This window comes from Barbatula barbatula, assembly GCF_947034865.1.
Source record: "Barbatula barbatula genome assembly, chromosome: 24".
Classification (NCBI taxonomy): domain Eukaryota; kingdom Metazoa; phylum Chordata; class Actinopteri; order Cypriniformes; family Nemacheilidae; genus Barbatula; species Barbatula barbatula.
The window spans coordinates 8,342,696-8,360,784 of NC_136787.1; the positions used below are offsets into that span (position 1 = coordinate 8,342,696).

The 18,089-nt window shown below is 37.7% G+C and overlaps 1 protein-coding gene across 1 annotated transcript in view; it reads left to right on the forward strand.

The window, feature by feature from the left end:
* The first annotated feature begins 1,687 nt into the window (after positions 1-1,687).
* The window catches only part of kcnn2 (potassium calcium-activated channel subfamily N member 2), a 34,340-nt gene continuing 17,938 nt past the window's right edge, over positions 1,688-18,089 (forward strand). The window contains exons 1-5 of the mRNA XM_079447903.1: positions 1,688-2,672; positions 3,527-3,622; positions 15,063-15,481; positions 17,730-17,871; positions 17,953-18,063. Coding sequence (XP_079304029.1) covers positions 1,920-2,672; positions 3,527-3,622; positions 15,063-15,481; positions 17,730-17,871; positions 17,953-18,063 — 1,521 coding nt within the window. The 5' untranslated portion in view covers positions 1,688-1,919. The remainder of the gene's footprint in view (positions 2,673-3,526; positions 3,623-15,062; positions 15,482-17,729; positions 17,872-17,952; positions 18,064-18,089) is intronic.

Sequence of the window (18,089 nt, forward strand, 5' to 3'; positions counted from 1 at the left end):
ATTAACTCATCTATTGCACTGTAACCTCAATAACTGCATTAACTCATCTATTGCACCTTAACCTCACTAGCTGTATAACTCATCCACTGCACTGTAACTTAAAATAAAAGCATTAACTCATCTATTGCACCGTAAGCTCAATAGCTGTATAACTCATCCACTGCACTGTAACTTAAATAACTGCATTAACTCATCTATTGCACTGTAACCTCAATAACTGCATTAACTCATCTATTGCACCTTAACCTCACTAGCTGTATAACTCATCCACTGCACTGTAACTTAAAATAAAAGCATTAACTCATCTATTGCACTGTAACCTCAATAGCTGTATAACTCATCCACTGCACTGTAACTTAAAATAAAAGCATTAACTCATCTATTGCACCGTAAGCTCAATAGCTGTATAACTCATCCACTGCACTGTAACTTAAATAACTGCATTAACTCATCTATTGCACTGTAACCTCAATAACTGCATTAACTCATCTATTGCACCGTAACCTCAATAACTGTATAACTCATCCACTGCACTGTAACTTAAAATAAAAGCATTAACTCATCTATTGCACCGTAACCTCAATAACTGTATAACTCATCTATTGTACTGTAACTTCAATAACTGCATTAACTCATCTATTGTACTGCAACTTTAATAGCTATTGTCTATAATTTATGCACTAGCACTACTGTTTAGTCTAAATTATTATCTGCTCATAGCCACCTGTACATTTCTGCTCTTAGTATATAGCCAGCTGTATATATTGTTCAAAGTAAAAATCTACTGTCGATTTCTCATAGAACATACAGTAAAGTATTTTCTTAGTCCATGCCCACTGTATAGTATTTTTCTAATATTGTATTCTGTTTTTATTCACTGTATATCCTGAACTTGCTAATGTCACTTCTGGTTAGACCTAAACTACATTTTGTTACACTGTACTTGTATATGTGTAATGACAATAAAGTTGAATCTAATCTAATCTATAGCTGGTTACGAACTGACGAGGAAAAATATCAAGTCAAGATGTTTCGAAAATATATGCATTCAATCACTGAGGAAGCGTTCTCGCGAAAAAATGAAAACAACGAATTTGTATTGTTTTAACCGAGATGTGACGTCATGTTTAACGTTAATTTAGTCAGTTTAAATTCGTAATATCCCGTCTATTTTTATGGATGCTCTTTTTTTAAAGATGTTTTTATTTATATATAATTTTTTTGTGGACACATTGTCCATAGGAAAGAGAAGAAATACTTGCTGTTTTTTACTGTATTTATTTTTATTTTTTCTTTCTTAATTTTTTCTCTTCCTCTTTGTGTGCTCTATTGTGTGATCTGTATTGTTACTTTTAAAGATTTCTTTGAATACAAAAAAACAAAATTCGTAGCGAACGCCAGGCGGTAGCGCCTGCACGCGCTATTTGGTCGAACGCACACGTAAAGTGACAGAATGAACATATTTATTTTCTAACGAGTCGATGACAACGAAAAGTAAGAAACTTGATGAACAGGTATGAACGCTTAATTAAAGATAATGGTTATTGACAGTTCATAGCCAACTTTAGTCAATAAAACATATAACATTTCTTCATGTCCCTTCTTTGACGGGTCTTTAAATCATGACAGGTGCAGCCGCGCAATGCAACGAAGTGTAACGCGAGCACGAGGGGGAACCTACATGTATATTTGTGAACGCATGTATTTTTGAAAAGCGTGTTGCCACCTTCCTGAAGTGACGTCGGGCCAGTTGTTTTGGGTCGATCGACCAATCGGAAGCGCGCTCCCACATCTACAGGAGCCGACATGGGTCCGTCCTCGCGCCTGCTTTTATCCACTGTTACTCATCACAACGCCCCCTCGGTAGGGTGCACGCACGGGGCTCTCAGACTGCTGCTGCTTTAAACAGCAGCTCTGACATGGAAACCCCTTTGCAGTTGCAGAACGATTTCTATCCACAGCAGCAGCAGCAGCAGCACTGTAAGTACCAGCAATACTGCGGACGCGAGGACGAGCGCTCCATCAGGCACTGCACCTGCAATAACTCATCCACCTGCGAGGATGGGAGAAAACGGCAACCTTTGCACGGGACGCCGCTGGGAACTTTGAGGACGCCGTCCGTGTCATCTTCAACCAGGCAAGGTGCTCAGTACAGCGAGTTCACGCCCTCTAGTCATGGTAGTTCATTCAGACATCATCCTCTTCGCGACCAGAACCGCCAGAATAACCGGGGCAGTCCGGCCAGCAGCCACAGAGAGAGTAACTCTTACACCCAAATAACCATGAGCAGCTGCAGATATAACGGCGGCGTGATGCGGCCGCTGAGCAACTTGAGCTCGTCCCGCAGAAACCTGCACGAGTTTGATTCGGAGTCCCAACCACTGCAGCCGGTCTCTGCGGCGGACGCTTCCGATGCTGTCGCCTCCAAACCGGAGAACAACTCCACCACCCTCATGCCTTACTCGGCGGGGGACGGAGGAGGGGGTGGATACGGCCACAGCGGAGGAAAATCGGGTAAAAAGAAGAACCAGAACATCGGACAGAAGCTCGGGCACCGGAGGGCCTTGTTTGAGAAGAGAAAGCGCCTGAGCGACTACGCGCTCATCTTTGGGATGTTTGGCATCGTGGTGATGGTTATTGAGACCGAACTCTCGTGGGGAGCCTACGGAAAGGTGCGTAACTTAATAGTGCCCGAATCCTGCGGGTCTCCCACATCTAGGTCAGAATTCATTAACGCGGGTCTGCTCGGCGAATTATAGGGTGAACTTTGGCATGTGGGGATGAATGAAAAGCCGTGGCAAGGTCACGTTTATCCTTCACGTTTTGGATGGTAGACAGTGCGTTTAAACGAGGCTGTTTTCGTGTGAATTTTTCACTCTTTTAGCCAAAGAAAAAAGTGATTTAAGCGAAATATTATTTTCTTCTGGATGAGAATCCCCAATTTTCTTTTAGTTTTAAGTTGAATTCACATTCCGTTAAGTCATTTATCAGTTTATGCACAAACCCAACATAAAGTAGAATCAATATTATTTCACATTGCTTGTAAAAGTTTGGCTCTTCACTTTTAGTTGTGCACTGCTAAATATAACACTTTTTCAACAAAATGTCTACACAAGTTATTTAACCTGAAAGATAAACCATAAGCGTGTTATGTATGCCAAAAACAGAATTAAAGATGCAGTTATTTAGAATATATGTATGTTTTTAATTGCCCAATCTGAAAGCACTTCTATTTGTAGCTGCTCCTCTGTGGTGTGACCCCTTGGAGGGAAAATCACACGGCAGGTGGCTTTAAAAAAGCTGTGTACTTTTAGTTCTTTATAACTTGAATTGCAACAATGCATTATGTTCTGTGTACCGAACAAGGTTAAAATGACTCTCCGCTAAACTTGTGATTCTGTATGATGTAATTCATGCAAGCATGTGTGATGCATTTCAGTATTACTTGAAAAACGTAGGGACGTTTTAGCAGGATCGATTTAGTGCATATGTGTGAACACTGACTAATCCCATTTTCTTTTTGCAGGAGTCACTGTATTCTTTAGCCCTGAAATGCCTGATAAGCCTTTCTACAATCATTCTTCTTGGTCTGATTATCATATATCACGCCAGGGAGATTCAGGTAACTCAACAAGCTTAACTTTTAAGTGTTTTGTTTTTTTAAAACATGCTATCGTCGTAAGAATCAATCAGTTTTCAAAGCATCCTCATCTCCAGACTAAGACTTAACATATTGCACTTGAAATGATATTGATATCCATTAACATGGATTTGCAATCTGATTATCTTCAATCCCATTGTATCCTCTCCATTCCCACTGGTTAAATTGAATCATCCTATAAAATCCTGTCAGAAGCTTGATGGCTTGACTTAACAGCTGTTTACAGTTTATTAACTAGCTGAAGAGACAAGACCAGGTCTAATAAACCTCAAACCCCATTTTCTTTTTATGAAAAGATTACGGATATCCGCCAGAGCATAACATGAGATGCATAGACCATTAAGTTTGCTTACCGCAGACCTGCACTTGTCCTTTCGTAATGGAAATTTAATTTAGAGACTTACCCTGTATGTTCAGTCTGTGTCTTCATATTTATATTTGTAAATATCCAAATGTTCCCTTGAGCGAGTTTCCTATGTGTTGCCCATATATGGTCAGGGAAGGAACTTCACCGGATGTTGAAAACTTTGCACTTGGACCTACTTGGAAAACATTCAGTGATGTGACCTTGCATCAGGACATTGTTGTATTAAATTCATTTGATGCTTTTCAGCATCTTTGTCTCTATTGCAATGCATCACGATGCATTAAGTAATGCTATTATGAAAGATGCCATTCAGCTTGCGCTGGCAAGAAGGAAATCTTTTACATTTTGAGTAGCATCTATGATGCTCTTTCAGTCAGAAAAAGTATGCATTATCGATTTCCTTTATTTCTTTCCTTCTCTCTTCCGTCACTCTCTTCCTTCTCATGAAATGCATGCTGCTATAAAAACTGCATTGCTTTTATGCACCAAAATGCAATAAAAGTTGTTTTCCTTGCTGTTTGGTCTTAAGTGTACAGTTGCACCATGGGTAGGGAAAACCCAAGACCAGCTATATAATCATTTTACTTTGATTTGTTTTCTTGGCTGACACCTTTGTCTGAAAGCAACTCAACAAGAAGGTTGATAAATATTGTGGTCTAGTGATACTTAAGTTAATAGCAAAACATATAAATCAGGCACCTAGATTAGACCGAGGAGCACAAATAAGCTTGTACTGCCAGTGGAGACATAGTGCCAACAAGATCATAGCTCTATTGGCGGAATGGGGGAATGTTATTAGTTAATGGTGGGCGGCCAGAGTGAAGGGGTAATACGATTAGTTGCTTTTTTTCTTCTGAGGTTCCTTTGCAGAGGCGTAACAGAAAGAAATCAGTTAAAAACAGAGGCCTTGCACCAACGTTCTTGAGGCACTTTTATTTATAGAACAGTAAAGAGTGTGGATGGGGGGTGAGAGAGATCGGGACAGGCCGGACTTGAACCCTTAAAAATAAAACAAATGTGAAAGGGGAGCCTACTGAACTTCAAAAAAATAAATGTAGATAAGTGATTAATGAGTCATGCATTGACGCCATATGGTAACTTTGGATGAGTTTACATCATTATTCACTGAGACATCATTCGATGTGCCAAGATTATAAATATGCAGATTACGATTTGATTTGTTTTTAAAGAGTGACACCCCCAACATCCCCCCCAAAAATGTGCACACCCATTCACCTAAAATGTATGGCAAAGTAATTCTGTGCATCTTATTTGGTGAATCTTATACGTAAGAATTATTTATTATAATGAAAGGATATTTCTTTTTGAGTTTTCTTTCTTAAGGTCAGGATTAAAATGAAATTTCATCAAATGTTTCTGTTAATTGTGATGGATTTTCAGGAATGGTTGGTTTCTGGAATCTAGTTGACAATGATTAAAGCCTGGATAGTGAGCGAGCAGCAATGAGGTGTTTGAATTATGGGTTTCACAATTTAGCCGTATTGTCATTAACAGTGATGTAAAAAAAAACATGATTATAAATATCCAGTTAATTGTACCCATACGATAATACCGTAAATAATTCAGTACTGTTTAAAGTTTTAGAAAAAATTTGGGAGGATATATTGACAGAAATGCATTATAATATACATAACTATGTGTTCAGAGGACCTTACATAATGAAGCGTTATCTTTTTATTCTCTTAGAATGAGCTTTCTCTATCTACATACTTCGGGTTCCCATACATGGCAATCAACACGTTTCTACTGTAGCCCTAAACGGGCAAACTGCTCTACAGAGTGCGTTTCGTAAATATGTTGAAGCCTTCGGCAAAGAAGGGAAAACGTAACGACACATTAGTCCCGGTGATTAAGGGTGATAGGTTGACCAAATTAGTAGAAAACACAAGATAAACAAAATTTATAAAAGAATTTGGGTGAAACAAACATGCAGATATTGGGATAATACCGTCACAGCAAACTCCCCCAGGCGCAATAACCGCAAAATGACAGCACTACTGTGAAATGAAAACAAACAAGCTTTCTTACGGTATGACATCTAAAGTCGCATGTTCAGGATGTTTTTGTAGTGGAATCAGACTGATCAACCTGTATAAGTCCAGGATATTCAGCCAAGATGGAGAAACGGAAAGGGCAAGAATTGGGCCTGAAGGGAAAGGTACTCCATCTAGCAAAGAATGCAGGTGATAAACAGCCATCCAGCGGAGATGTCAGAGAGCCATGGGGGGTATTTCTCTGTGTGGTTATTGAGCTGGAGATAATTAAGTAATGCTGGCATACAGGAGAGGTATGAAAGCATGCAGTCCAATAACAGCGAACCAAGAGACCTGTTGTAAATATAAAAAAAATATTTCAGTAGCCTTTGCGCAGCTCCCCGGGTGCGGGTTGTAGGACAGTGAGTTGACCTTTACTGTTAACTTAGATGGAAGTATGCCGAACTGACAAAGTGCATCTGAACTTTGTGTGGTTCAGTTGTTTAAAGATAAAAAGCGGTTTTTCATCAAATGAAATTGAGTGCAGGATGTCACTCGGTGACAGGATGACCAAATATGAATCGCCGATCCTATTTTAATCACGGATCTCATGAAACAATGTTTAAAAAACTGCAAACATTTTAATTCTGTCAACATTTATTCATCCTAATGTCTTTTCGAATCCACATGACCTTCTGCGGAATTTAAAATGAGATGTTTTGCAGGATGTCCAACGACTGGTTGGTGATTTACACCTCCAATGATTTTCTCTCGTAATCTGTCCCCTGCGCCGAAGCTTTCAAATCTCATTTGCACTTTGTTCAATGAAATTATTTTATATTTAGACGTGTCACAGCAGGTTAACCCACATTACCATATCCCCAACGTGGCAACTTTCAATATATGTTGCCACACATTTTCTGTGTTCCTGTTATAATCGTGTAAGGGCTGTGGGGATTGAGAGAAACCACCCACAGAACCACCCGCTGGCCCGATGGAGCAATCCAGCGACATGGGCGAAGGTTTAAGCACGATCTGTCTTTTCAGGCGCTTTATTTGATCGCTTTGACATTACGCAGTTTATCTGACTCCAAAAGATGAAAACCGTGAAGATTTTATTTGATTGTTATTGACGTTTCTTATGATTATATTCAGAGGTTTAAGATTAAATTAATGAATTAATCAATTTGAATATGCGCATGATCTTACAACAACTGTGCCAAATAAAAATGTATTTACAATGTATTTGTCAGGTAAGAATAACATGTCAAACAAGCCAATCATAAAAGTAAAACCTACAGCCAATTAAATACAGACATTATATTAGGATGATAAAATCAGAACAGCATACCTGTCAAGAGAAATACATCTCAGTAAGAATCCCCCCGAACATTGTGCCAGCTGGTGTTTCTCAGGATGTGGAGCGGACATCTTGGCACCAGCCTTACAATAGCTTGTTTCTATAAATGTTGTAGTTGTTTGAGTAACGTGTACTAATTAAGTTTTTCACGTAACAATATTTGTTTAATTGTATAGATGCATGCACGTGTGTTTACATCCGTGTATACACGAAAACCGCAACGTTTTAATATGTATGCAAATGTCCTCCCCAAAAAAGCCATTAAGAGCTCTGGCTCTGTGACCATAAATGGCTGAGCAGTTTTATTACATTTCACACTGTTGATATATAACGGCGGATATTCATGAGTCAGTCGCTCTCTTTGTAATATTTAGGGGCTGTAAGTCTCTGAGGGACATAAATCATGTGAATGCTTTTAACAGAAAAATGTCTTTTGAATGTGGATTTCTAGTACACGTACATTTGGGAACTAATGGTGGATTCACACGGTACGCGGTGATCGGTGGAATTGATGCGCGGCAGCTGACATTAAGCCTATATGGCTGCCGCTGGCGTTCACAAAAAGATCAAATATTTGTATCTTCAGCTGCGCCTGACGCAAAGATGCATTCCCGTGGACGTTTCGGGATTTTGGATGCAGGAGCACAGCCTATGCTCCGGCAACGAATGGGGCCCGCGTTTTGCCGCTTACCGCATGTTTCCGTTCGAAAATGAACTGGAGAAATGCGACTGCCGCGTACCGTGTGAAGCACCACAAGGCGGGTGATGGGCACACGTGAGAGGCGATGATGCAGTATGGGGAATGTGTGATGCATTTTCCTGTGACATCTTCCCCTAACCTGAGACGACTGACTAGTGTCACGTAGTGTCACGTAACCAGTGACCCCTGAGTTTTTACTGGGCAGGGTTACAGTGCGGATACTTCAGGGTTATTTGTAAAATGTAACCTGCAACGTCTGTTATACAACATCCTCGTATAATATAGTTAAATTAGGTTGCAGTTTACCTAAAATAGTTTACATGCATTTTTACTAAGCAGGGTTACTGTATAGATTTTAAACTGTAAGTTAATGTTTCACGTAAATCACTAAACAAGAAAGTTAAATTAGGTTGCGGTTAACTTAAGCTACAGGCATACATAATACAACAGCTGTCATAGTTTACTGACAGCGTTCAATTACACAGATGCCGGCTCGGAGACCTCGTGGGTCCTTCCTCAAAGAAACTTGAAAGCCAGGAGCGACCTGCAACTGAGGATTTACTTAGCAAAGTGGCCTCTTAGGGCCCACTTTGATATCATAAATTAACCATTGCATTAATTTGTAATTGGGCTGAACCTCTCTACCTATTTCTTTAATGAGATTGAGCAATTCCTTTCCTTAGCGACAAGATATATGTTCCCATTCTCTACATTACACAGATTAAATATTGAGCCATGCTCCATTAGTTATATTGAGCTCTTCTGAAACCAGTAACCAACCCCTGCTGTCGACCAGACAGACGGATAGCACAGGCAGACGACCTTTTGTCCGTGCCCCTGTCAGGGCAATGTAAGGGGAAATGTCTACGCAAACACAAACCTCGGAGCCTTCGGGATGGACACGTGTTAAATACATTGTTTTTATTGTCCTGGAAGACTTTAGATCTAGTGACAGTGGGGATGTTACCGATAAACCGTGGTAGGTCTGAAAAATACTGGCAATCCTAAAAAGAGATTATAAAATAAAATAATTAATCAATGTTTTTTCCTCACAGGGTAAAACAAGCTTCTCCGCCACAAAGACACATACAACAATTTGTGATAAATTAACAATATATTAAGACTATTAAAGCATTTCTGTTTATTGCAATAAAAATTGAAATACAATTTTGGCCTAAATACTTTTGGAAAAAATGAGAAATGTTGCCTCAGGAATAAGGCACTAAGATTATTAACTCAAAATAAAAAAACAAACTAAATCTAAAAATGTAATTAAATATATGTTTCTTATATAGCAACATTAAAAATAATCAAATAAATAATAATAACACATAACCAAATTGTAAAGAATTATACTAAAATTTACATAAAAACTAAAATAGTAGATCATTAAAAATACTAAGAAAACCAAACCAAATTTAAAACAAAATGATGCTGATAAAAGGCCTGCCACCCCCTGCTTTACCGTAACTCTTATACCCTTCTTCATAATGCTTCACCGGACATGACTTAAAAATCATTTTCGGAATTCGTAATGTCATTTTAGTTAATGGTCGATTTGGTTGAGTTAGTTGCCGCAGTCGGGCGCACAAGTCTTGTTCGGGTTATCTGGTACGACCCTTAGCTGTTGTAAGCGGGTCATTACACGTGCACCTTCCCCTCTGTTGTCAAATTCAGCAATTTTCCATAACTACCCGCTCGAGCTCTCAGTTGGAATATTGGATACTTGAAGGTGAAGCACCCTCGAGTATTGTATTGCAGGTTGTCCATTACCATAATTGGTTTTACCTACCAAGTAGGCTTCCTTACATAACCCATTTTAAATGTTTAATCGCTCCATTCCGAAGCCACAGAGCTGTGGAGCATACAGCCGACGTTTCGTGACAGCCGGCGTTTTGCTCAAACGTAACAAAATTAAAGATTTGCGGTTATCATCCTTTGTGCAGGCTGTGTCGTCCGTAGGTTGTTGTTATTGTTGTTAAGCTTTGAATAAGATAGCGTCTGTCACCAGCTGAAAAGGCAGCTAGTGTTTCGCTGTCTAAGTTACACTTGCACGGAAAGTCGAACAACGGCCTGGACTAACAGACGGGCTGGTTAATGTTACAGCTTCGCTGGCAACTGGCAGGCCTTTCGGGCACTTGATGTGTCCTGTCTGCTCTGAAATCTCCATCTCTTCTTTAGGATTTCTGTCAAGAATAAATGTGACTGTCCAACCTCGATTAGGTTAGATCATTTTGATGTATCTTGTGTTATGTCACTGTGTTGGATTTAAACTGTACAATGACTGTGAGAGATTAGTGTCATATTTTGAAGCTCTGTGATTTTGAAGCGTGTATGTGCCGGCGTCCAAAAACACTGTTTGTTTTGTCATTACTGAAGAGTTTTGGTTTGGGAAACACTTTGAGGTGTGAGGAAATCATTTTCGATGGGACTGATTCAGGTTTATGTGGGGCTTCTTTAAACAAGTATCACTGGTCATGTTGCTCACATCGTACGTAGGGATAGGAGGACACCCTATAGCAACTGCACAGCATCGTACCGACATCCCCTCTGAGCTCCTTAGCAACCACATAGCAACACCCTTATGGATGGTTTTGGCAGCAACATCATAAACATACGTTATGGGTCCCAAACCTAACTTCCGGTAGACCTCCGCAAATTTAATACCATTAATATATAATAACGTATTAATATACAGTAAATAAAAATTTAATATCAAATAATTTGTTATATTACCAGCCACCATATGGAATACAATATACTGTAGAATACAAACAACAATTATTACCGGATCGAAATGTTAAATGAATATCTTGAGGATTTTATTATTTATGTACAATTAAAAACAAATTAAGTAAAAAATGAACCGGTAATGCTTATTGACTCGTGTTTACATTGTGGGAATGCAGTTTATAATCACATTTACAAACACATTGCAAAATGCCAGGCCACCAACCAGGACAGCATCGTGGTGGCAATTTTTGCATGTGTGAATCTTTTATAAAACCGAATTTTTTGTAATTCTTATTTTAATTGAATATGCCTGAAAATATGATATGGTTTGTTGAGCTTATTGAATTTCCAGAAGTAGGGCATATTTATGTATTTCATAATCTGGCCCGTTTAATCCTTGGACCTTGATAGACAGATAACATTCTTACAATAATATATTTTGTTTGTGTTATCCATTAGTTATATTCACAAACATTGCAAATTGACATTTCAAGTGGAAATCACATTTACATTTATTTATTTAGCACACATTTTGATCCAAAGCAACTTACAAATGAAAGAGCATTTTAACATTTTGGGAAAACGAAACCTTTTAGGTAGGTATCGGCTGGCATGGGTCGGCACAGAGTTGAACAAGTAAGCAACGAGTATGATTCGGCACGATGGTGGAAAAGCTCTCATTTTTAACATGGATAATTCCACGTAAGAGGACCGGTGTATGTAGTTAGAAAAATAGCTCATTCTTAAAACGTATGCTTCATTATGGAAGGTCTTTACTACACCGAAGATGTAGTTATGTAGATTATATTGCATTTCTGTCAATAGATCTTCCAAAATATTACACACTAGACCTTTAAGAAACTACCAATGGAGGATGAGAAATACTGTAAAATATATTCTCTTAAAACAAAGCAAAATAATTATGATAATGATTTTTGGAGTGCCACCATTATGCGAATAGAAAGTCGCAAGAATCCTATAAAACAAGCTTTAGAAGCCTCAAGCAAGACTCATATTAGAAAATAACTCTCTTGTGCTCCACATTAAACCTATTACTGTGTGAAATAGCCTGATGTCGTACGGCGACAGGAGACCCATTTGCACATATCGCATCAGGGGATTGTCATTTGTGACTCTTTCTCATATCAGATCGCGTTGGATAAAGTCTGTCAGCAAGAAGCCTTTGAATTGTGCTGACTGCACTGCTCGGGTGAAATATCTCTCCCTGATGGTGGCAGCCGAGTAGACCTTGAGCTGATTGAATGTGCTGGAAAGAACGGCAGTTGATTGGCACACAGTTTGGAGTGCAGGGATTTGACACTTGAGCGCAAAAATCGTGTTTCACAAGTTGAAATCTTGTCGATAACATATAAACGTGTCTAGACAGATCTACCCTGAGCATGAGGTGATATATTCTTCCGTACAAGTCAGTCTGATTTAGTCTGGATTAGAAAAACGGTGTCTGTGGTGCCTACTCCCTAGGAAAAAACGACATTACCCATAATTCTGAAGTGTGTTCTGCCAATAAGTGAGATTGTCCTACAATTATCCATATAGTCTGACTATATTAAGTTTATTGTGTTTGTGCTTTTTTCACTTTCTTATATATAATGCTTCATGGGACAAGTTGTTTACTTGTTCATGAAAAATTACGGTAACATAATATCCCTTCACAATCAGATTGTATTTGTACTTTATTTAATCCTCAAGTGCTGTTTATTACAGCTGCAGTTATTTGCTGTTAGTGGACAAGTTTAGGGACTTTGCGATTACATTGATATTTTACATAAATGTCATAGCACACTATCTTTTTTGTTTGATGTTAAACTGGGATTTTTTCTTATTTTACTCCATTTGAATGTAAGGGTGGTTTATTTGTAACAATAAACATCAAATTTGCAAATGATCAAGATTCTCTGCTATATTGTAAACCTCTTTTCTGCTACAGAATTTATTGAAAACTTCACTGTCACAAAAGTAACAGTAGCAAATCTTGCAGTGGGACTTTTATCTTAAATTAAAGTGTGTGCGTGTTGCACAATTCTTTGTTCGTGTATGTGTGATGTCAGTTTTTATTTGACAGCATTTGGAAAAACATTGGGGTTATTCGATTGTGTTTTTGTGTGCGCGCATGTTTGTGTGCATGCGTGCGTGTTTGTGTGTGTGTGAGTGGCGGCCACACTGAGTATGTTCTATAGGCTCACTCCTTTATATACGAGTATGAATGATCTGCATTATTTGGGTTTTGTTGTATGTTTATTGGACAAATAAAAAAAATTGCTGTGAAATTTAGTCCTTTCCCATTCATTTTCTATGGGTGCCCACAAATGGGCCTTAACAGCTCATTAATGAGTTTTTTATTTTCACAAACTTAACATTGTCGAATAAAGTCTTGCCAGTCTGCTTAAGTAGAAGACTTAGAAAAAGTAGCCGAGTTTTGTACCGACCAGATTAAGAGGAAGTTATTAGAAAAAACTAAATCATTTTGCCGAGATTTTTGTCCCCAACATCAACTTAAGGGTAATGCATTGGCTAAGATGAACTTACAATGAACAATTCTACCGCACTTTAAAATCTTAACTTGTTAATTTTAACATTAACTGAAACATTTTTTCATTTTTTAACATCTTGCAACATTAGTTAATGCAACCTGAACTAACATGAACAATTGTATTGACATTAACTAACATTAACAAAGATTAATGCTGAAAAACTATATTGTTCATTATTAGGTCATGTTAGCTAATGCATTTACTGATGTTAATAAATACTACCTTATTTTCTTTTTTTGGATTTTCATGTACTGTTTGCTTCAATTTTAATAATTAATTTTAATAATATTTAACACTTTACAATAAAGTGTATACATTTTTATCTACCAGAACGGTTAAGATGAACTGATAAAGACACGTCAATAAAAAAAAGTATCTTCTTGGTCAATGTTAACGTTGACATATATTATTTGATAAAATTATAATTAATAAAACTGTTGTATATTGTAAACATTAACAATGACCTATTCTTTATTTACAGTAAAAATCACCATTCATCAAGATTCATTATTCTGTGTTTAAGAAAATGTTTTAATTTATGATACATGCACAATGCACAAATGTTCTCATATTTTATTGTTAAAATTTCCTATGGATTCAATAAATAACTAAATAGTTTTCAAACCAAAACCACTGTAAAAGTTAGTGTGCAATCTTGCTCTCTGTTATTGAGTAAAGCAGATGGAGCATAAGATCTGCAATTGAGGGAAATATTTATGAAATTTAGCACGAGAGGCAAGATTAAACATTTCTGTGAATCAGGACAGGAGGAAAGCAATGCGGCTCCTCAGCCCGCCGGTCATAGAGAGAAAACTATCTGTGTTTCGCACAAGTCTGAAAAGCTGAGGTGCAGAGAATGAGATGCAGGTGGAGCTTCATCATATCTATGGCCTTGGAGATGTCGCAAACATCAACAAAACATTTTGATAATTAGTTTTCCAGCAGACATGTCTAAAATTAGAACTTGAAATTATGTTTAGTTTTTCTTACTCAACATTTGTTTAACTGTTTTTAACAATTATAGACATTTTGGAAGATAAAGCGGCATAATTTGTCAACTAACAAATGGTCTTCAACAGACCATATACAGTACATTCATTACAAAGCCATTATGTCATATACATCTACAGTGCATCCGGAAAGTATTCGCAGAGCTTCATTTGTTCGAAATTTTGTCATGTTACAGCCTTATTCCAAAATGGATTCAATTCATTATTTTCCTCAAAATTTTACAAACAATACCCCATAATGACAACGTGAAAGAAGTTTGTTTGAAATCTTTGCAAATTTATTAAAAATAAAAAACGAAAAAAAGCACATGTACATAAGTATGACAAAATGTGGAACAAGTGAAGCAATGTGAATACTTTCCGGATGCACTGTACGTTTGTGTCTTAAATTGTGTCTTGTGTTTCAATTCCGTGGTAAATAACATACACATTTATTTAGGGTGAAATTGATACAAGTGTGTCAAATTTTCAAACAATAGTTTTATTTTAGCAAATTTTACTTTTTGTTTAGATTCATTATTGTTTTTAAATGAAAATATTTTCATACAAAACAAAAATAAATTTTGTAAAGTAAAGGTTTAAGCATTGAGGTATTTGAAGGATTTCTAGTTTAATTTTTTTGTATTTTGGAAGGACAGTTTTTCCACTCAGACTCATTCTTTGTTTTCTCCTTTTCTCTGAATAGTTATTTATGGTGGACAACGCCGCAGATGATTGGAGGATAGCCATGACCTATGAGCGCATCTTCTTCATATGTCTTGAGATCCTGGTGTGCGCCATACACCCCATCCCCGGCAACTACACCTTCACGTGGACAGCGCGCCTGGCCTTTTCCTACGCGCCATCCAAGACGGACGCTGATGTGGATATCATCCTGTCTATTCCCATGTTTCTTCGTTTGTACCTCATCGCTCGGGTCATGTTGCTGCATAGCAAACTCTTTACCGATGCTTCGTCTCGCAGTATCGGTGCCCTCAACAAGATAAACTTCAACACACGCTTTGTCATGAAAACCCTTATGACTATCTGCCCCGGCACAGTACTGCTGGTGTTCACCATCTCCCTGTGGATCATCGCCGCCTGGACTGTGAGGGCGTGCGAAAGGTGGCACGCTTTGTTGATTGATAGAAGTTGAAATCTTTTGACGATGCAGTTTTCTTTCTTGTGCTGGTGTTTTTTCTTTGAAGGAAGCGTCACAAGAACGTCAAAGAGCTGATTTTTTTAATGTATAAAATGCAGTTATGTCATGATTTTCTAATTGGTATTTGGTTGCAGGCACCTTCCCTGAAAGTGATAGTTCACCCAAAATGAAATTCTGTCATCATTTACTCAGCATCTTGTCATTTCAAACCTTTATGACTTTCTTTATCCGCTAAACACAAAAGAAGATATTTTGAAGAAAGTTGTATAAAAAATATCTTCTTTTGTGTTCTGTGGAAGAAAGAAAGTCATCAAGTTTTGAAATGACAAGAGGGTGAGTAAATGATGACAGAATTTTCATTTTTGGGTGAACTATCCCTTCAATGGGAGGAATAGTCATTACCACTAGCATTTGAATGGACAAAAAGCTGTGTAGTGCAGGATGAGTCATCAATTTAAATGCATGGTGAATGCACATGTTTTGTAGTTTTTAAATATAGCTTATAGATACTTTAGATTTTAGAAGAATTAGTATTATAAAGATAAACAAAATCAATTTAGGTAAAGGCCATTAAAAATTCATTATAATATATAAATAGCAGGTTTTATTCAACAAAAAATGGCAATAACATAATGCTCAGATTATATAATACTAGATATTTATTAAAAATAGCATTGATTCAATTAAATTGTATTTATATAGCGCTTTTCACAATGTGCATTGTTCCAAAAGCAGCTTTACAGAGAAAAATAGAAACCGAAATTGCGTTGGCACCCTTTCTATCCTTACATTTCACAAAAATACGTTCGTTCGGTTTTAATGATAGAGATACTCCATATGGGCAAAAGTAGTGGTCAACCAGACCCATATGTGATTGTTGAACATTTCATTTAACAGCCACAGGAATCAATATAGAGTCCTGTGAAAGCTTTCCATTCTACATTGGAACATGACTGCAGAGATTTCCTCACTTTCAGACAACATTCCAGTTAATCCCAAATGTGTCTACTGTTGGGTCGGACCTGACAACTTCTTATCATCCGGGCCTAAAGCTTGGACCATAAGCCACGAGCCCAAAATGAATTGGCATTTTTACAGTCGAGTCGATAGGCCCTGCAGTGTTGCCATAAACCCTGCCTTTATACACGGCTCTGGTGTAAATCATATTTGTAAACTTGAAATACATTTATGAAGGGGTGATGATTTCATTTGAGAGGGGGTTTTGACGGTCTTTTGGCCATGTAGTGGACTGTTCATGATGTAGACGTAAAGTTTTTCAAATGCTTTCAGGATGTCAAATTTAAAGTAGTTCACCCAAAAATGAAATATACGCATAATTAATTCGCCCTCCTGCCAGTGTAGGTTTATACCGTATCCCTTTATTTCTTCAGCTGAACACATTCGGTCGCGTGTTTAAATTCAGCAAGGAGCCGTAAAGTAAATGCAATTGCAAAAGTGAATCTAGTTTTAAGATCATTTGAAACCATCACATTGTTTTAAATGTGTTATCATAATACCTAAGGCCTGTTATTACATATTTTTTAAGCAAAAAACTGGTTGGGGCCACTGTTTAAAAAACGATTCTGGTGTCATTTATTCACCCTCATGTCGTTTAAAATCTCAAAAAGATGATATTTTGAGAAATTTCTCTCTCGGTGGTTTTGTGTCCACACAGTGGAAGTCAATGGGGGTCAATGTTGTTTGGTTATCAACATTCTTCAAAATATGTTCTTTTGTATTCTTCAAGAGAAAGAATGTTATACAGGTTTGAAATGACATGAGAGCAAATACTGTAAATGATGAAAGAATTTTCGGATAACATTTGTGTTTTTGTAGAAAATGAGACCTAACTACTAAAACGTCATTATAGAGAAAAAGATACTCTTTCTTTAACCTGGGAAACCTTTCAGAGTATCAGATCTCCGTTTGCAGTCCCGGAGGCCTATTGTGTGCATTGGCTGACCTTTTAAACAGCAGTTAAATAGACTTGGAAACTGAGTGTCTCAAGTCAGCTAGATTCCTCAAACAACCAATTACGTATTAGCTTACAACAACCACACAGCCTCAGACTACCAGTAAAGAGTAAACTACTTAAATGTATAATGCAAAAGAACTACACAATATAGTGATAGATGGTGAATGTATAGTCTGCATTATTGTGGATTCTGTACTGTTGACCCGTTATGTCCTTTCACTGCTTTCAATTGTTAGATACCATGACAACATGGATGTAACCAGCAATTTTCTTGGAGCCATGTGGTTGATCTCCATAACCTTTCTAACCATCGGATATGGGGATATGGTCCCCAATACATACTGTGGGAAAGGAGTGTGTCTCCTCACCGGCATAATGGTGAGTTTATCTCAATGTCACGTACGGTTTGTTTTAAGCTTTACGCTGATTGAAAATGGGATTGTTTGTTTGTTTTGTCAGGGTGCCGGATGCACCGCTTTGGTGGTTGCAGTGGTCGCAAAAAAACTGGAATTAACCAAAGCCGAAAAACATGTACATAACTTTATGATGGACACCCAGCTGTCAAAAAGGGTGCGTTTGAACTCGCGAGCCCTCAC